At 35.4% G+C, this 19,465-nt stretch overlaps 2 protein-coding genes and 1 long non-coding RNA gene across 4 annotated transcripts; 1 reads left to right on the top strand and 2 right to left on the bottom strand.

Annotated features, from left to right (window-relative positions):
* Positions 5,582-6,114, top strand: LOC110267142. The gene is made up of 2 exons (XR_002354492.1): positions 5,582-5,834; positions 5,932-6,114. It is a non-coding gene; the product is annotated as an uncharacterized LOC110267142 (long non-coding RNA).
* On the bottom strand, positions 6,199-13,526 carry LOC107617947. Of its 2 annotated transcripts, none has more exons than XM_016319842.2 (9): positions 13,143-13,523; positions 11,676-12,460; positions 9,264-11,139; positions 8,794-9,022; positions 8,434-8,640; positions 8,059-8,232; positions 7,578-7,766; positions 7,378-7,491; positions 6,199-6,684 (listed from the first exon to the last, which is right to left on the bottom strand). In XM_016319842.2, the coding sequence occupies exons 2-9, from the start codon at positions 12,400-12,402 to the stop codon at positions 6,376-6,378; spliced, it is 3,825 nt and encodes a 1,274-aa protein (XP_016175328.1). In that variant the 5' UTR covers positions 12,403-12,460; positions 13,143-13,523; the 3' UTR covers positions 6,199-6,375. The 2 variants fall into 2 exon arrangements, with proteins under 2 accessions (XP_016175328.1, XP_020967971.1); XM_021112312.1 differs by having other exon boundaries at positions 6,543-6,684; positions 7,374-7,491; positions 13,143-13,526.
* On the bottom strand, positions 15,555-18,949 carry LOC107618070 (NADH dehydrogenase [ubiquinone] flavoprotein 1, mitochondrial). Its single transcript, XM_016320002.2, has 3 exons — positions 18,752-18,949; positions 16,701-18,170; positions 15,555-15,850 (listed from the first exon to the last, which is right to left on the bottom strand). The coding sequence occupies exon 2, from the start codon at positions 18,162-18,164 to the stop codon at positions 16,713-16,715; it is 1,452 nt and encodes a 483-aa protein (XP_016175488.1). The 5' UTR covers positions 18,165-18,170; positions 18,752-18,949; the 3' UTR covers positions 15,555-15,850; positions 16,701-16,712.

Genomic DNA, 19,465 nt, shown 5'->3' with positions numbered 1-19,465 from the left:
TTTTTAAAGCGTGCCCATATCCTCTAATTATTTGGACACCCTAAAAAAGCGTAGCGATAGAGATCCCACAAAAATTTTAATTTTCCACCAATTATTTTCCAAATACTTTAACTTTTTTCCAAATTAAACACTTTAACAATAAATGAGAAGTGATAACCCTCTCACTACTACTCAAGTTGTCGAACGCCCAGCCCTTCATCACTGCTGAAAACCTTCATCACTGTTGAGAACCCTCGCACCTAGCTCTCTCTCTGAGCCCTCTCTCACAACCCTCTGTCGCACCCTCTCTCGTACCCTTTCTATCGCAACCCTTGCACCCTCAACGCAAGCCTCCTCCTCAGATTTGCAACCCTCACAACCCTCTATCGGCACTACTCCATCGGCAAACTCTGCATCAGCGTACCCTCCCTCAGCAGTCTCTCTCTTGTAAACCCTAAATACTAAAGACAATGCTTCTCTGTCACTCCTCCCTTACCATAAACACTTCAAGGTAAGTATTTCTTCCCTTGGTTTCTCTGTTCCTGTGATAAAGGCCATTATTTTGGTTCCCTGGCTATTTTTCTATTCCTCTGTTGCAGTGATGTAAAAATGGAAGTTTAAATATTGACACATTAATTTAGGAAAATGTTAGGATCCAATATTTTTATCGTAAAAAATTGAGAAAATCGGCTAGATTGGATTGAGTATATAAATATGAAAAGAATATAAATAAAAACAGATACCCAGCCATTTATCTTTTGTTAATTCAGTGAAATTTTATATTTGTAACACTCTACCACACAAAATTTTACACTTAAGTCATAAAATAGAGGTAAGGTATTACAACCTCTAAAAGTAAAATACATACATATATATATATATATATGAAAGAGAGTTTAACTAGGAGCCTAAAAAGAAAAAGGTAAGCAGAACAAACAGAAATTACATTGCACTCAAACGGTTAAGAAAGAAATGTGTAGGTAAGAGTGGAACAAAAGAAACTTAATACATATAAAATAACAGTTTCAAAAGTAATACATATTAACAAGCTTCAGAATTGACTTGCGAAGCAAAGGCTAGCTAGAGCATATATATACATAAAGCCCAAAAAGAAACCAAAAGAATTCTCCGAGTCAACCTTTAAGAAGGACCAAACATAATATATATAGGGGGAGAATATATATACATATATATACATAAACAAAATACAAAACACCAAGTCCCAAAATAGTTCTTCTCTTCCAAAGAGTCTCGAGAATACTCAGCGAGGTGCCTCTCGACTTGCATATGAAAAACAACAGCATGTATGAAATAAGAACCGAAGGTTCTTAGCATGGTAACAGTGCCCAATAGATAAGATATAAGGCTTCATGAAGCCAAAGGCAATCCTAACTTATACAACTCAGATCACATCCTAAGGTTCTCATTAAACTAGAATTTAGGTAATTTTATATGGAGATTCTAATCTATCACTTCAATTTCAATCTACTGCGAACCTCTCAGTCACCAGGTGTAACAACCCTCGGCCCTCCTCCACCACCTGAGGGATCTCTCAAGGTCAAACACATACAAAGCATACAAGTAATACACAATTAAGAAAACAGATACAGCAGTTAAGTTATATAATATATAGACATAGATAAACAGTTAGGCAAGCCAAAACATGCATACTCAAACAAATCATACACGTGAAAATGATGCATAACTGTCCTACGAGCCGTGAGCTCACGTGTCGATTACTTTGCCAGAAACCAACACATCCGATAACTAACCCGAATATCATCCTCTTGAAAATCGGTAGGAGGTACACCACCACTTTTCCCACCATTGTGAACGGTACACCATCACGATCCTCACAAGATTTTCAATTGAAAAACACACACTCGTGGGTGATAAATAACTACGATCCTTACAAACATTTTCATTTAAAAACTCGTGGGCGGTAAATAACCACGATCTCCATAGAGATTTTCATTTAAAGTTCATTTTCATCATCACAATGTGTTTCACTTTATTCAAAAATCATGATCAAAGTCAATCATCATCACCCTTCATCATCATAGTCATCCTCATTATTCTCAATCAAAATCCGTCGTCATCATTTCACATTCCTAACTCCTCTACCCTCTATTACACTAGCTCTAAATTCATAAAAGAAAAATATCGCTTTTATTTCACCAAGTACACTCTCGCTTTTCCCAAAGGCTAAACATTAGCTATCATGCCTTACACAGGTGTTATATATGTTTGAAAAGTTAGACGAAAGGTTAAAACTCAAAAATACAACTTTTTTCCAAATAGGGTGGTCATGCGTACGCATGCCACCCGCGTACGCATGATTTGATGCGTACGCATGCACCTGTCCGCGTACGCGAGAATTCCATTTTTACAATGCCGCGTACGCGAGACCATGTTCACGTACACAAGATAGCTGGGCAGAGCCCAATACTCACGTCGCGTGGCACTGCTCGCGTGTGCATGCATCAAAGTCTTTCAAAAAGCTGTTAAGCTGCAGAAATTAGTTTTTTACACCAAACTTCAAACGCGCATAACTTTTTCGTTAAAATTTATTTTTGGTCTATTCTTCGAACGTTACAAATTTCACAGATCCAATTCTTATTTGAAATAAATTTCACCAAATTTAGGGATCTGAAAGCCATGTTAATGCCCATCAAAATTTGTCAAAAATCAATTTTTACCAAAAGTTCAAATTTTCTAATTTTTCAAATCTCACACTTCAAAAAAAACCCAATCATACTCAAAAATCAATGCCGACCCCTTCTACATATTACCAAATATTCTTCAATAACTTCTCAATTATTCAAACACCTAAATAACTCTACTTTCCAGTCCATTCAATCACTTATATTCATAAATCTCCAAATCCAACAAACTCTCAACCCAATCATATCAATACCCAAAATTCATCAATCATCATCAAATTTCATATCATCATTCATAACTCTCCAATTCTAAAAATTCTCGATTTCGAACACAACCAACGTCAACACTCATCAAGCATCAACAAACTCAATAATTTCCATTCATAATTCTCTACCAATTTCAACATTTATCATCACTAAACATCAACAATTCTCATTGCATGCATATACCATATCTAATCAATCAAATCAACCAATTCACATCATTCAAATCTATCCTAAGACAACTAGCCTAATGTTCGCACAACATTATATATTAACTAAAAGAAACCGAAACCATACCTTGGCCGATTTCTCTCGAAACTCAAAACACCAACTTTCAAGCTTCCAAGACTCCCAAAAAACTCTAATAAGTTTTTTATCCACCAAAGCTATGTTCCAAGTACTCCAATCCACCAATTTAACTCCAAATTCACATGTATTCCATCTAATTTCATATAATTGCATCATAGTCAATACTAGATTTTCACTAATCCAACAATTCACAAGGGTTAGGATTTTCTTATCTCACCCACTGATAATTGGGATAAAATCCAACAATTATTCAATGTTAGATTGCACCTAAACCACCAAAATCATCAAAACCCCACAATATCAAAACAAAAAATGTGAAAAAGAGAGAAACAGAGAAATGGGCCCAAAAATTAAAGATCCTTACCACTTTGATAGTTAGAATTGAAGAGCTTGATGAGAAGAATGCGTAGTCGCAAACTGTTAGTGTTGCAAGTGTGAGGAGTGTTGAAGTTAGTCCCACATCAAAGAAAGCATGGAAGAGTGAGGAGTTTATAAGATGAGAGACCCATTAACTTGACACCTTAAGGTTTTGAGTTGGATGTGGTGTCTTCTCATCTTATGTTCTCTCGCTTGATTCCTCCCCGAAATCTCCCCGGTGGTCGAGAGCTCCCCACGGTTGGCCCAACAAAGTGGTATCAGAGCCGATGGTTTAATCGGTCTGGTTTAAGGAGTATTCAAGGTGAAGTATCGAAAGTCTTCCCGGCAAAGGTGGTCTGGGCGGCGTGTCCCGCGGTGTTTTGCGGTGGTGTGATGGACGAATACTCGTGGTGGTGGAGGAGCTAGAGGGGAGTTGATGCTTGATGTGGAGGCTCACACTTGAGGGGGAGATTGTTAGTGTTGCAAGTGTGAGGAGTGTTGAAGTTAGTCCCACATCAAAGAAAGCATGGAAGAGTGAGGAGTTTATAAGATGAGAGACCCATTAACTTGACACCTTAAGGTTTTGAGTTGGATGTGGTGTCTTCTCATCTTATGTTCTCTCGCTTGATTCCTCCCCGAAATATCCCCGGTGGTCGAGAGCTCCCCACGGTTGGCCCAACACAAACGGTGCGACGATCGGAGTTCCGAATTGAAAGTTATGGGCGAAAGAAGATTGGAGTGAATAGTGTTCGAGGGTTTGTTTCCCTTCTCCCCCAAATTCAGCGTGTAACACACAAAAGAGGGGTTTGAGTGGCTGAAAAGGCTGATGAGTGATTATATAGGTCGGTCTAATCGATTTAGTCTGTTGGTCCAATTTTAGGTTAAAATCTTTAAATTAGTGTTTTAATCCTTATTATAAATATTTTTACTCCTCCAAATTAAAAATTTTAATTTCCTAATATCCTTAACTCATAATTAATTTATTAATTAATTATTTATTAATTTACAAAATTTTACAATATTAACATATAACATCTAATTTGTTTAATTATTGGTTAGATTGGACTGAGTATATATAAATATATGAGATTTACAGTTTATCTTGCTGCTTTCCTTATTGTTGTTGTGAATTATGTAATATTTTCACCAAATTGATTTTCTTGAATAGATTTAGTTATGTTATGCCGTTGAACACCTAAAAAGTCTCCTTAAATTATGTTTATTAATGGATGCGTTTTGATAAGTTTTTTAATTATTTTATTTGATAATTTTTTATAAGAAATAATTATTTTTAAAGTATGTTATACCAAATCAAATCAAGTTTACTAAAAGTATGTATTGGAACAAATAAAAAAATCAAGTTGACTAAAAGACTCATATAAAACATGTTTGAGCTTTGATTTGTAGCTCTTATGCTTGCATATAATTTTGTTTAGACTTAATCAAATCTAGTATTTATGTGTACTTATATGTGTATTAGAAGCTACATATTAGTAATTAGTATTTAACCACCTCAGTTAGACTAAATGTATTTAATTTATAGTAATTTTTTTTCTCTCTCTATTAGGGTTGGCAATACATATTTTACTTGCGGGTATTTAATCCGGACTAACTCGTTCGAGTAGGGTAGGCTACCCAACCCGCTACGAATAGAGTAAAGATCGATCCGGGTATGTCTGCGAGTAGGGTAGGATACGGGTTTAGGGTATACTCTATCCTGCCCTATCTGTATCCCATATATAACACATATTTTATAAAAATGAGATATATAGTAAAAGAGGCGGAGTTAAACCCACAATCTCCCTCATGTAATGACTTGCAATAGGTGAGTAACATAAAATTAGTTAGTTAATTTTTTTTATTTTATTAATATGTATGAAATTTGAAATGATTGAATTTCATATTTATTTTTTGAAAAATTTTGATATTTCTACAAATAAAATAGAATAAAATAGGATAGAGTAGGATTTAAAACTTTATGATATGATAGAATTAGGATTGAAAAATTCTCAACCCGCCTACCTATTGTCAGCCCTACTCTTTATCACAAACACTCTGTCGACGCTCACTCTCTCTTGCAAGTCCTCAATCGTCACTCCTCCCTCCCTGATTCAGCATCCGTCTCTCCCTCTCTGAAGCCATCGCACCGCCATGGTTTAGCATATTTCTTTACAATGTTATTTAATTATGTTCTCTTATTTCTTTACTTGGTAGGTTGATGTATGTGGATATAGTCGCTTGACTATGATTATGGAAAGCATGGTAAGAAAGCAGAACGAGCTCTACATACTGAGTTTAATACGCTAATCTCTAAGTAGTCCTTTAATTGTATGTTGTTTCTCTTTCCTCTTAACCACAGGACGTCACAAGATTCAGGGTATTAGGGCAGGTTTTGTGCCTAGATATTTGAACCCAGATATACTTGATGAAGTTATAGAGGTCTGTTGTTTTGCTTTTCCATCTTCTTTCTCCTCTCTTCCTTCCTTTTTTTTGTATAAAAAATATAATAAAAATAAAAAATTTTTGAACAAGAATTTGATTGTTTATGACAATCTTCTTTATTAATAAATTCTGTGTACTTGCATATTTTAATAGAACAGAAAATATAATATCTCCAAGGCCGAGATTGGGGAAAAATAATAATACTCTAAAAACTGCATACATATACAGATTCATTATTTTTTTTCTTTTTTGAAAAGCATAAATATACAGATATCAATTACTTAATAAACATTATGGCTAAATTGTACATAAAAAATATACACAAGAGGCAAGTAAAACAATCATTAGGAAAAAAAAAAAGTTATGATTGACTATTCTTCCATACTTGTCTCAAGAGCCGATATCTAAGAACCTTACGACCACCCTTTATTGCTGCAACTGAAGAGTCATCAATGCCAAGTCCAAGTGCAGAAAGGGGAGAATCCAATTTTTCAAGTTCATCATCACTGTTATATAGCTTTATAGGAGCAAATGAAACACATCTTAGTGAACTTTGTCTTCCCACATCTTGTAACATGGCCGCAACCGAAGAAGATGGAGGCGGTGTATATGATGTGGAACCAGCATTGCATGGGAAGCTTGTGATGGACCCTTCATCATCTTCAATATTCTAAAACCAACAAAATCCCCCACAAAAAGAGAGTTAGATATGCTATATATGATTTAAGGACAACACTATGATGCACCATTAGATTTTCTTGTTGCATCAAGAACCAAGTTCACAGACATTCCAATTTTTCAAACACTAAAATCGATGTCTGGTGAGTCATGTTCAGAATATCAAAAATGCTATCCGTATACCAAAATCAGCCACTAAAATCAGCCATCAATATATTTGTGTATAAATACATGTGTGGTTTAATTTATTTTCAATGTGTATTTGTATCTCAACAGGTATTTTATACAGGTAGCTGACTTTGGTGGCTGATTTTGGTGTACACATAACATAACCGTAAAAATATACATGAATTTCAGTTATGTAAATGTTAGTATCTTAGAAACATTTTTCATCCATTTTAACTTGTATCAAGTTGAAACTTAAATAATTGAAGAGTAACGATATACAATCAAGTTTAGTCTTTAATCTCTATTAAATTTATTAAGCATAAAGCGCAAAAGTTCAAACTATCTGACACTGATTTGAGCATCTAAGAGTAAAAGCCTGTTCAGATTTATTTTTTCCAATGTTAAAAGGAAAAGGGCTAAACAGTAAAGACATAGGCACATAGCAATGATCCAGTGACTACCACCATTGTTACTTCTTATAATCTAGGGAAGCACAAGCATGCTAAAAATCACCAACCTCATCATTCAAGGCCTGAATAACAGCATCTGGGACAGGCCCTGGACAAAACTCGTCTGGGACGAAATTGTTGACAACCCTCCTTATCAATGCTATGCCAAATCTAGGGCATACCTACAGGTTTTACATGCAAAATAAAAATATTCAGTGTTAGTTTCAGAACCAAACAAAAAAAAAAGAAGCAAGTAGTTTGGTCTAACCTCTTTTCTCATAGCCGCGTCTGTGAGCTTTTCAAAAGGGAGCATCATCAGATCACTTAATGCATTAAGGAGACTGAAAGGCTTGTAGGATGATTCAAGTTTTGGAACATCACTTTCATTGCCATCGTCAAGATCGTCGCTATCATCAACGCCAAATAAATCCGAAAGCCATATTGACCAAGTACCGATCTGATTATGGACAACAAAATTGTAAGCCTAACCAAGAGCACAAACACTACAAATCTTTCATGGAATTAGTAGGTGATATCATACTATGTAGCTCCGTACATCTATTAACCAGTGCCATTGCCGTTTCGGATCTTTAAAACACTAACTTCCATTTAATTCACTTTGCTCAGGAAACCTCTAATGGTTTTATTTTCATATGATGAAATCAACAATGGACCCTAGGTGAGTTTCCATCTCCTATTAATCAATTGCTATTATAAAAGGGAAATAAAATAAGAAATTTAGAACTCACAGCATTCTTTAGTTGAGCACCAGCCCCAAAGCCTGATTTTCCAGATGGAATAGGAAGAACTTTAGAATCACTAATGGGGTCAGAAATAGGATCTGTTGGCATGTCTTCTGTGGAGTCACGTAGAATAGCGTTGAACATCGCCACATCAAGTCTGTTTATCAACTGCTCCATCACCTACAATCATAAATATCCTATTTTAATTGTATAGGTAGGAACAGAATATTCATTGAGAGAAAACAAGAAAACGTACCTAATCTATGCTACATATAACTATATATGCCTATAGACATACCCAACACAGGCATAAAAGTAGAATAAAAGTATAGAATACAGCAATGCAATATTGCATCAAGAAATTTCAATGCTAAACTGTACCAAGCTAGCTATCAAAGGCAAGCAACCACACTCATGCCCTCCAGCTCGAAGAGGGCAAAGCCTTTCACAAGCATCGTTGAAAGCTCTTTTCCATAAATCAATGGAAAAGCTTCCTTGTTCGTCATCACATATACCTTTTCTCTTCCCACTAGTTTTCCTTGAGCCAGAGCTCTTAGCAGCTGCTGATTGCATATACGGAGTCAGAGTCTAGGGAATAACCACCAAAAAAATAAGGAAAAAAAAGTATCAGTAAAATGACAAAGGGAATTTTATTTATACTTTATAATATGTCTTCTACACGGTGACAGAAGCCAAACTTATCAGAAGAAAAAGGAGACAATGACAGATTTGAAATTCAACCTGCCACCACACAGACTCGACTATTCGAGAGAATATCCAAGCTTCAACTTTTTCCAATGCAACTAAAAACGTTTCTGGCTCCTCCCAGCTAGGAAAATGATTCTCTGTATTTTCTTTTTCATTCTCACGAGGACAAGGGTCAATTCCATTGCATTCATTGGGTGCATTGTCAAGCTCTTTGCTCACAAGTGCTCTCAGCAATATCATGTTTGAGAGCCAGAATGCCAACCTATTCAAAGTTAAGAAATTGTTAAACTATGAATCAATACAAGTGCATGCATTTAACAAGTGGAATCAGATGTCTTTTGAAATTGATGTCAAATCGCCAAAGTTTCAATAATACAACCACCTAGCCTTATCTCATTAGACAGCTGCTGAATACATTGATCATATGGCTACCATAAATACAAGATCTTCTTCAGTTAAATTACCATGCACTTCTATATCACTTCTTCAGTTATGAAATATACCTTGGAACATCATTTCCACATGCTTTAGAAACCAAAACAAATCCCGAGACAGCACTTTGGGCTACACTAGCTTTATTAGCAGGGGTGCCAACCCTACAAGCATGGGAATAGAATCTAGATAGGCGCCGAGCAGGTGTGTGAACCTTGTTTGACGAGCTACCATGTTCAGCAATAACTGAATACAGTGAAACTTCAAGAGCAGCAGCCTCTGTCAGCTCTTGTAGAAGCATTTCAACTTTAGCTTTCGATTCAATCTTATCATCAATAAACTCTTCAGTCCGATTAACGTTTTCATGACACGTGCCACCAACATCAACATCATTAATTTCCTCTGCTTGATCTAGGGTCTCACTCCTGCTCTCAACAGATTGTAAATCAAACCTTGCAGTACTCGCATCCTCTGCATTATCATTAAGCAGATTATGCGTTGGAATTTCATGTGATATCATTTTGGGTGAAGGCACGCTGTTATTCAATTCTGATTTCCTAGTAAAATCATCTTCACAAAAATTATCAACAACTTCATTCCTCATGGTAAACTGTTCCTGTTCTTTTATCTCTTCCATTTCCTCTTTTTCCTTCAAATCGTCAGTGTCAAAAAGACTATTTGCATTCCCTTGATCATTTTCATTATACCCATGTTCACTTCCGCTATGCTTCTTAGAAAGCCTATCCTCTCGAGCAACTTGAGATTGGGAAGATCTTCCAAAGATGGATTGTCTACTTGATGAATTGTATGAAGCGGAAGATACACTTTCAAGAATATCACCGTCAGTGAAATTTCGCCGATGTGATTGTTGAATGCTTTCTGGAGGTTCAGAACTTTCATTGGTAACCTTTGCATTTTCCTTACCAAACCTATCCTCTCGAGCAAATTGAGATTGGGAAGATCTTCCAAAGAGGGGTTTCCTACTTGATGAATTGTATGAAGCAGAGGACTTGCTTTCAAGAATATCACTGTCAGTGAAATTTCGCCGATGTGATTGTTGAGTGCTTTCTGGAATCTCAGAACTTTCATTGGTAACCTTTACGTTTTGCTTAGTAAACCTACCCTCTCGAGCAACTTGAGATTGGGGAGATCTTCCAAAGATGGGTTGCCTACTTGGTGAGTTGTATGAAGCTGAAGATATGCTTTCAAGAATCTCACCCTTACTGAAATTTCGCCGATGTGATCGTTGAATGCTTTCTGGAATTTCAGAACATTCATCAGTAGCCTCCATGTTTTCCTCGTAAATTTTAGACGAAGAACTCCTGCCACTTGTAGCATTTCCCATATCTGATGGTAGAACTATGGATGAAGAAGGAGATTTATTGCAACTGTACTCTGTCAATGCTTCATCCTCGGTGTTTCGAATTCCCATGTTTGAGTGAAAAGCCGCAGGTGAAGAGGGTGATGTGATGCCATTGAACTCTGTGGATGCTTCACTTTTTGTGTTTCGAATTCCCATATCTGAGGACAGAGCTACAGGTGAAGGGGGTGATTTGACGCCATTGAACTCTGTGGATGCTGCTTCACCTTTTTGGTTTCGAATTGCCATATCTGAGGGCCAAACTGCAGGAGAAGAGGGTGCATTGATTCCACTGAATTGTGTGGATGCTTCACCTTCTGCATTTCGAATTCCCGTATTCGAGGGCCGAATTGCAGGTAAAGAGGGTGATTTGATGCCATTGGACTGTGTGGATGCTTCATCTTTTGCGTTTTGAATTCCCATATCCGAAGGATCAACTGTAGGTGAAGGGGGTGATTTGCTGCCATTGAACTGTGTGGATGCTTCACCCTCTGTGCTTTTAAGTGAGCTAGAAGTGGTGCTTCCTAAGGAGAGAACAGATTTTCCATTGGATCCTTTTGTTCCAACCTTGATAGCTTTGATGCTGTCTGAAATCAAATGGCGACAAGAGTTATTAACATGATAAAATTAAATTATTGTACTTTTGGATAGAATGTTATTCATCAAGTGAGCAAAAAATCAATTCAAAATGCATAATTTGCAATACATATGCATTTATATAGCTCTATCTTGTTCCTTCACAAGATACATGCTTGGTATTTTAAAAGGATTACAAGTCAGCACATTTAGTGTTCAGATTCTTGAGTATTTTATGCTGAAGCAAAATTGAAAATTACAAACAGGTAAATGATTAACAGTGTACTCTCACATCTTCTAAATATAATAACTTAGTAAGATCAATTAAATGAATTGCCGTGGTACACAACTAAACACAAGAAGCATACTGATGTACAACATTGATTCATGAATGCATACCAAAAATATAGGAAAACAACTGGTACTTAATTGAGCGAATCCAGCTCAACAGTTTGAGAGCAAGAATTTGATCAATTGCTTTCAAATGTATAAAGCATCCCTTAGCAATGATATGGTGAAATAGAAAATTAAAAAAAAAAAGTTTTACCATTTTCACTTAGAGGGGAGACACTCCCAGTATTCTGTGAATCGGATCTGATGTTTTGCAATTTATTTGCAGGAATTGCATCATCATCATCATCATCATCGGTGAAAGACGCTATTTCAAGTTCATCATCATCATCATCATCAACAGAATGCGCTGCTGATACAATTTCAGACCGTGATACTGAGACGGATTCGCTATCTTCCCTGTCTACTGAAAATTCTTTTGACAAGCTGCTGTTTGGCGATGAGCTGGAACTCTCTGTGTCAATTGGCTGAATAGCAACATAAAGAGTCGTTTGTGCCGAGCTCCTGAAACTCCTCTTAGTGCTCAACACAGTGCTTATATCTTTTGTTTCCTTAATAATTCCAAACTCTGCAAGGTTTATCGTAGCTGATCCAATGAGCTGACTTTTTACTGTCTTGTCATACAAGTTGAACTCTAACAAGTTCTTCTGAAAACCTTCACGGAATTTGCCTTTATTGGACAGAAGTACTGAAATTGTGAGAGATTGATTGAATTCAATTTTCCCATTGCCGCAACTGGCCAACAGAGACCCAGAACTTTGGCCATCATGATCCCATTGGAGCTCTACAGATTTAGCAGATTTCAGTGATGGTGAAGCAGGCGATGATGAAGGGGGCCATGGCTTAATCTCCTGAATATGGATTATGTACTTAACTAGTGTTGGCCCACTCTTTCTGCTCCTTGATTTAATTCCTAGAACCATCTTCACAGTGCTATTCTTTGTGATTATGCTATTGCTGGTTTACCCTCAATGATGGAACCTAAAACACAAGAAAATTGAAGTACAATGGGGATCAGAACATTATAAATATACTTGAACTGATTAATACAACAAAAGAACTAATATACACATGGCAATATTTTTAACAAGTTAAAGAACCTATAAATATAAGAGGGAGAAAAGAAAGCAACACATAAATACCAAGCTTAGTGACCAAAGCAAAACAAGTTGTCAAGGCAATCCAAAAATGTGTTTTCTTTTTGCTTTCAATAAGGGAAATTACAGAAAGACAAAGCTGGACTGATTCCTCTTCTTTTTCTTTTTTTAATCAAAGAATGAAAGATCAGAATAGAACACATGCATGGATTGCATAGAAAAATATATGATATTTTAGTGGAAGAGACAAAAGCTACCGAGTGAAATGAGGTAAGAAAGAAGAACCTCAGATAGAGCTACACACAATCCCTAATTGTAGATTTAGCTAAAAGCTTGCAAATGGAGACACAACAATAAAAATGGCATTAAAACAAACACTTGAAGCTCGACCAAGCTTAAGTCAGCTAATAGAACATCCAAAGTGATCAAATGAAAACAACAGTTAGAAGAAACGAATAACAATAAAATAATGTTAAGTGACAACGGACAATCAACCAAACGAGTTAATTAATCTAATCCAATCAACATTCAACCAAGACGCAGAATTGATGACGAGTGAAAGATACCAGCTTTGGAATGAGATCAACGAAAAGGAAGGAGGATCCAAAAATGGGAGCAGAATTGAGAATAACAAAGGACGGTACTGGTACCCATCCGGAAAAAGAAACGAGGAATCTAGGTTTTTCTGGAATGATTGAGAAGAATGTGTTATGTTGGATGAAAAGGAAGAAAAATGAGAGGGTTAAGGGGAAAAGGAGAAGTAAGAAAAGGGGAAGAAAGAAGGAAGAGTGAGATGGGAATGAGAAAAGCGTGTCATCCGCAGAGAAGGACGTTGTTGTTGAAAAAAGAAAGGAGAGCGCCAACTGCTGGGTACTGAGTGGGCCCAACACTTTGGATGATTCTGTTTCTCTCTCATTCTCATTCACGGTCACACTCGGGAACTAAATCAACTACCGAGGAACACAACAAATGTAACACCGGACATGGATATTATCATTTTGTTTTGATTGATATTTTAAGATATTGGGTTAGATGGAATAGCTGTCATCGAGTTTTAAAACTGATTCGGGTGGATAAAAGTATATTAATAGACATTAATCCCACTTTAATAATAAATATGATGTTTGTTGTTAATATGATAAATATTAATTAAAAAATTGTGTACTATCAATCAATTATATATTGAATAAGAGCGTGTATAAGTCGGGTCGACCGTGATTTTGTTAAAACAAATCGGATTCTAATATTTTACTGGATTTATTTTAAAACTTAAAATCAAATTCTAAACTAATCTAAAGTATATCAGGTTAAATCTTATACTTCAATTTGAGATTAGATTTCAGGTTTAGCCGAATTTTGCACATAGTCGATTTAAATAAAAGAGTAATCTATTAATGATTTTTTTTAGAGTAATTATATAAACTGCAAATTACTTATTTAAAGGTTTTTATTTTATAAATGAACATATTTGTCACTAAAATAAAGATATAAGTATGTGAATTTTGGAATTGCAAGAGAAAAAGCATTTAACTCTTAAAAATACTAGGAGACATAAAAATTTATTGTTTTTGGCCATTATTTAGGTATCAACTCAATTTTTTTAGTATAGTTCCTTTAATTTAGTAATCCAATAATATACTTTATCCTATATTTTTAAATATTAATGGTTAATTGATAGTCAAAAACAATAAATTCTGATAATCCTCTAACATTTCTTCTTTGCTAAAATTGAGAATTTAGATGCAATAATCTTATAATAAATTTATATTCCAACAAAAAAGACTAACTTTTGATTTTTCTAATTGTAAATTATCCTAATATTCAAATTTAATAGGACAAAATATTTTTAGTTAATTGTTAAATAGAAATAACAACCAAACACATTCTCTATTTTCAACTCATGATCAAATTGGTTCAGATGTCTAATTGAAACACTTATCTTGCTATGTATGCTTATCTAATGACATGTCAAGTGTAGTTAATGTTTTAACTAAGCTCTTTGTTGACGTTATTAACTAGAATATTGATAGAAAGACTAAATTCATAATTTAAAATTAGAAACACAAATGTGATATTGTGATCCGTTTAAAAAAGGAAAGACTAATTATTAATTATTGTATGAAAAGTAAGAGAGAATTCGATTGTTAACTTATTCAAGGAGTCATACATCAATAATTCAATACTGCTTAGAATGGAAGGGAACGATAGAGCAAAAATCAACCCTGTACCACTGCTTTAAACTTAAAACACAAGAAAATAATAAGGTTAAGTTAAAAGCCAAGACTGCAAATCTTGCAGCAAAAGGCCCTATGACAATTCCTAACATTGTTGAAAGAGATTTGACATATATGAAAACCATTTTCAAGGATACAAACTCAGTGAAAGAGGATATTAAAGTGATCGCAACTATGGAAATGACATGACTCCATAGAAGTACTCTTGGCTTAATTTTCCTTCATGATCAATTTCAGGAATTTTACTATGTCATAAGTGTAATTGTTATAAACTCTACCCGTAAAGCTTAGCATCAATTCATTATCATGTTTAGATAAGAATTTCAGTATTAATTATCACCAAAAAGTCTTTAAATTATACTATAGATTTACACATAATATTCACATATTTGTTTCTGTTTTTTAAATCTTTTGTTTGGCATTTCTTTACCAACCAGGCAACCAACCTCTCTCTCTCTTCTTTTTTTTTTTTTTCCAACTTCAAAATCTATAATTGACCCGAAAAAAAATTTCAAAATCTATATCTCTTTCCTAATGCAAAGGCAACCGAATGATAATAAATTAATGATATTTAAGCCCAAAAATAAGAAGTCTAGCTCAAAATTATTAATCTCCTATCATCAAGTTTTATTCCATATAAACATTAATCAACACAAATCTCAAAAATGTTTAATGACAGGAACAATTTAAATCCCAGAAAAACCTTAGCACGGTGATTTTGCTGAAGATATCGCTCATCACTCATTGATAAACAATAAACATGATCATGAAATGCTTAACAAAGTCAACAACAAAGTCAACAACAGTGTATATATATTATTTGAAAAAAATTACATGAAAATGTGCCAAATGACAACACAAGTTCAGGAAACAAATTTTATACTTGCTCAGACATTTTTCTCTTCTGGCACAAGAACAAGTCTGCCACAGCATTAAAGTAAACGAAAGTTGATGAAACCAGAGGACTTGAGCTGCCCTATATTTCCGAATCAAAATGCACAGCCTTATTTCAATTTTTGCTATCTACCAGCATTGTTTACCTACATATATTACAAGGAAAATTCGTCAACGTAAACACAAATACACATTATAGGCGCATCATAATAAAAAATATTCCTTAGCAAGGCTGAAACTCTTTCACCAATGTCAGTATTATAGTATAGCTTACTAAAACACCAGTGTACCGGTACACTTGAAAGTTTTCCTATAGTGTAACATGAAAATTTTTTACAAACACTAGCATAGCAAATTACAGAAATCCAAGATAACCAAAAAAGAAAAAAAAATTAAAAGATAGAAAGCAAGAAAAAACAAATGAATGAAATCATGATATAGCCCACATTCCACAACTAACTGGCTATTGGACACTTTGGTGAGAAGTGAATGTTAAGCAAATAAAAGATAAACAGATTAACCATAGAAAATAACAAAGATATTTCCATTCAACATGCAACTCATGAGAAATCCAAGCCTTGAAATCAAAGAAAATATGGATCCATGCATAAAAATGGGTGCATTTGAGTTCTGTATGATATTTAATAGGCAGTGTTATTATGAAACCATAGAATGGGAATTTAAGGAAAAAGAAAACCCGTAGATTGACAAGCATTTGCTTTCATCTAATTACTTTCCATACAGAAGAACAACAAACAGAAGACTTAAATAACATGGTTAATCAGTTAAGGGAACTATTTGTGTCTAACCCCACAATTTAAGACATAAAGCTCATCCATGAAACTTTACCCCTAATTTTAAGTTTTAACACCTAACCCTTCACCCTTGTGTTTTTCTCTTGTTTCCAATCCTAGACATTTAGAATTATAACTAGTAAAGGAGAAAATACATTTCCTTCAAAGAAACTAAGTGATTAAATAAGATTTAAGCAACAACCTTAGCATACGCCTAACCGGTAGCTTGCAGCAACTCCCTTTCTGCTCGCTCCCTAATCCTCTTCTCAAGTTCTGGCCTAAAATGCCTGATAAGACCCTGCACTGGCCATGCGGCAGCATCACCCAATGCACAGATGGTGTGTCCTTCAATTTGCTTAGTCACCTCCTGAAGCATATCAATTTCTTCTAGCTTTGCATTCCCAACTTTCATTCTTTCCATGATCATCCAAAGCCATCCTGTTCCCTCCCTGCATGGTGTACACTGCCCACAGCTCTCATGCTTGTAGAAGTAAGAAAGCCTTGCAATGGCATCCACAACATCAGTTGATTTATCCATCACAATAACAGCGGCAGTTCCCAATCCAGTCTGGACAGCCTTCAATGCATCGTAATCCATCAACACATCATCACAGATATTCTTTGGAATCAAGGGAACAGATGATCCTCCAGGAATTACTGCAAGTAAATTATCCCATCCTCCTCTAACACCTCCACAGTGTCTCTCTATTAACTCCTTCAGTGGTATACTCATTTCTTCTTCAACAGTGCAAGGTTTGTTCACATGTCCAGACACACAAAACAATTTTGTCCCAGAGTTGTTCTTCCTACCAAAACTGGCAAACCATTCTGGCCCACGCCTAAGGATGGTTGGAGAAACAGCCACAGTTTCCACATTTGTCACGGTTGTGGGACAGCCATACAATCCTGCATTGGCTGGGAAAGGCGGCTTCAATCTTGGTTTACCTTGTTTTCCTTCAAGGCTCTCCAAGAGGGCAGTTTCCTCGCCACAAATATAAGCACCAGCGCCATAGTGTATATGAACATCAAAGTCATAGCCTGAGCCGCAAGCATTCTTACCCAACAAACCAGCTGCATAAGCCTCTTTCCTAGCCTTTTCAAGATTTATACGTTCATTTACATATTCACCCCGAATATAAATGTAAGCAGCACTAGCCCTCATTCCCACTCCAGCAATCAAGCAACCCTCTAGCAACTTATGTGGGTCATGCCTCATAATTTCCCTGTCTTTGCAAGTCCCAGGTTCACTTTCATCAGCATTGACAACAAGATAGGAAGGGCGTCCATCAGATGTTTTTGGCATGAATGACCATTTTAGTCCAGAAGGAAAACCGGCACCACCACGTCCACGGAGGCCAGACTTCTTCATTTCATTCACAATCCAATCAGTGCCCTTAAGTACCAGGTCTTTGGTGCGATACCAGTCACCCCGCTTCATAGCACCTTTAAGAAAAGGATCGTGCAACCCATATAAGTTGGTAAAAATCCTGTCCTCATCCTTGAGTCCACCAAAATGGGTTTTCTCTGGAGGTGGAGGTGGTGGTGGAGGCTGTGGTGTGCTAGCATTTGATGCAGCCTGGGTGCTAAGCAATCTGAAACTGACACCCAACTTCTCGCTATGACGGGAAGCCAAAGCTGCCCTCTTCAGAGAAAAAATTCCTCTCATGGTTGCCTGACAGAAACAAGTTTTGCAAACCAGATTTCAATTTAACTATCCTAACCAAATTTCCTTTTGACCACATTTCATCAAATGCAAGATCGCTAATAAAAATATTTGGGCCCTTAACCAATATACAGATAATATAAAACCACGAATTAGTAGCAGTCAGACCCAATTTGGAATTTACTAATCATTAGCAAGACCATGCCTTAATAACCAAATAAATAGGTCTCTAACTCCCAATATTTGGGTGAAAAGTCAAGTTTATCTACAAAACAACAATTAACATACACAAACACAAGCTCAGTACAACCAAATTATAACCAGAAATGGAAAACCGAAGCTACAAAGGTGCCCAATTAAAAAAGAAAAAAACTTTGAAATCAATCGAGGTTCCAAAACAGATATCTAATCTAACAGAGAGAAAATTTAAGTGCGAGAACACAAGTTGTGTGAATCCCAGTGAAAAAGAGCACATTTGGGATAAATCCCAGAAACCCTTAAAGGGAGAGAGTAGGGCACATTGGAAGTAACGAAACGGGTGCGTTATGAGCGGTGAGAAATGAGTAAATGGAAGAAGGTGGCGTACGTACCTGGAGGCGTTGGCGGTGGGATCTGGCGGAGACCGATGAATTTGAAGTGATTCTGATTGTTCAATTGTCGTTGTTGGGTGGGTTTCTTCTTTTCGATCCCTTTGTTGTGAGATTATAGTGTGATTTTCACTTCCTCTCTTATGGACTCTTCTTTGGCCACGCCTATTCCATGCCCACCCTTCATTTTCCTTTTTGCTCTTATATAAAAAACAAAATTAATCAATTATTTGGACAAATCCTAGCTTAATAATCTCTTTAGTTTTTTTGGTTTCTTTTGTCATAAATGTATGAGTTTAATTATACCATAAACAAATAGTAATTAAAAATAAAAATATTACGTATATATCAAAATCAACTACTAAAATTAATCACCATATATTTGTGTATTAAAATTAATCAATAAAATTAATCATTATATATTTGTTTACATACATTATTTAACTCATTTTTAATGTATATTTTATTCTAACATGTATTTTATATTAGTAACTAATTTTAGTAGTTAAATTTAGTATACACCTAACAAAATTGTTAAAAATATAATTGTTGTAATCTTACTTAATTTTATTAATTTAGCTTTTTATGAGAATTTTTATACGGTGTAATCGAAATAGTAATTCACATTTTTAGATTAAAAATATATTATTTTATCTATATATCGCTAACTAAAATCACCAACTAAAACTACATATGCATTATTAATGATAATACAAT

Source organism: Arachis ipaensis, chromosome B09 (assembly GCF_000816755.2).
Source record: "Arachis ipaensis cultivar K30076 chromosome B09, Araip1.1, whole genome shotgun sequence".
NCBI lineage: Eukaryota > Viridiplantae > Streptophyta > Magnoliopsida > Fabales > Fabaceae > Arachis > Arachis ipaensis.
Note: the sequence above shows the minus strand (reverse complement) of the source record. Positions and strands in the feature narration are given on the sequence as shown.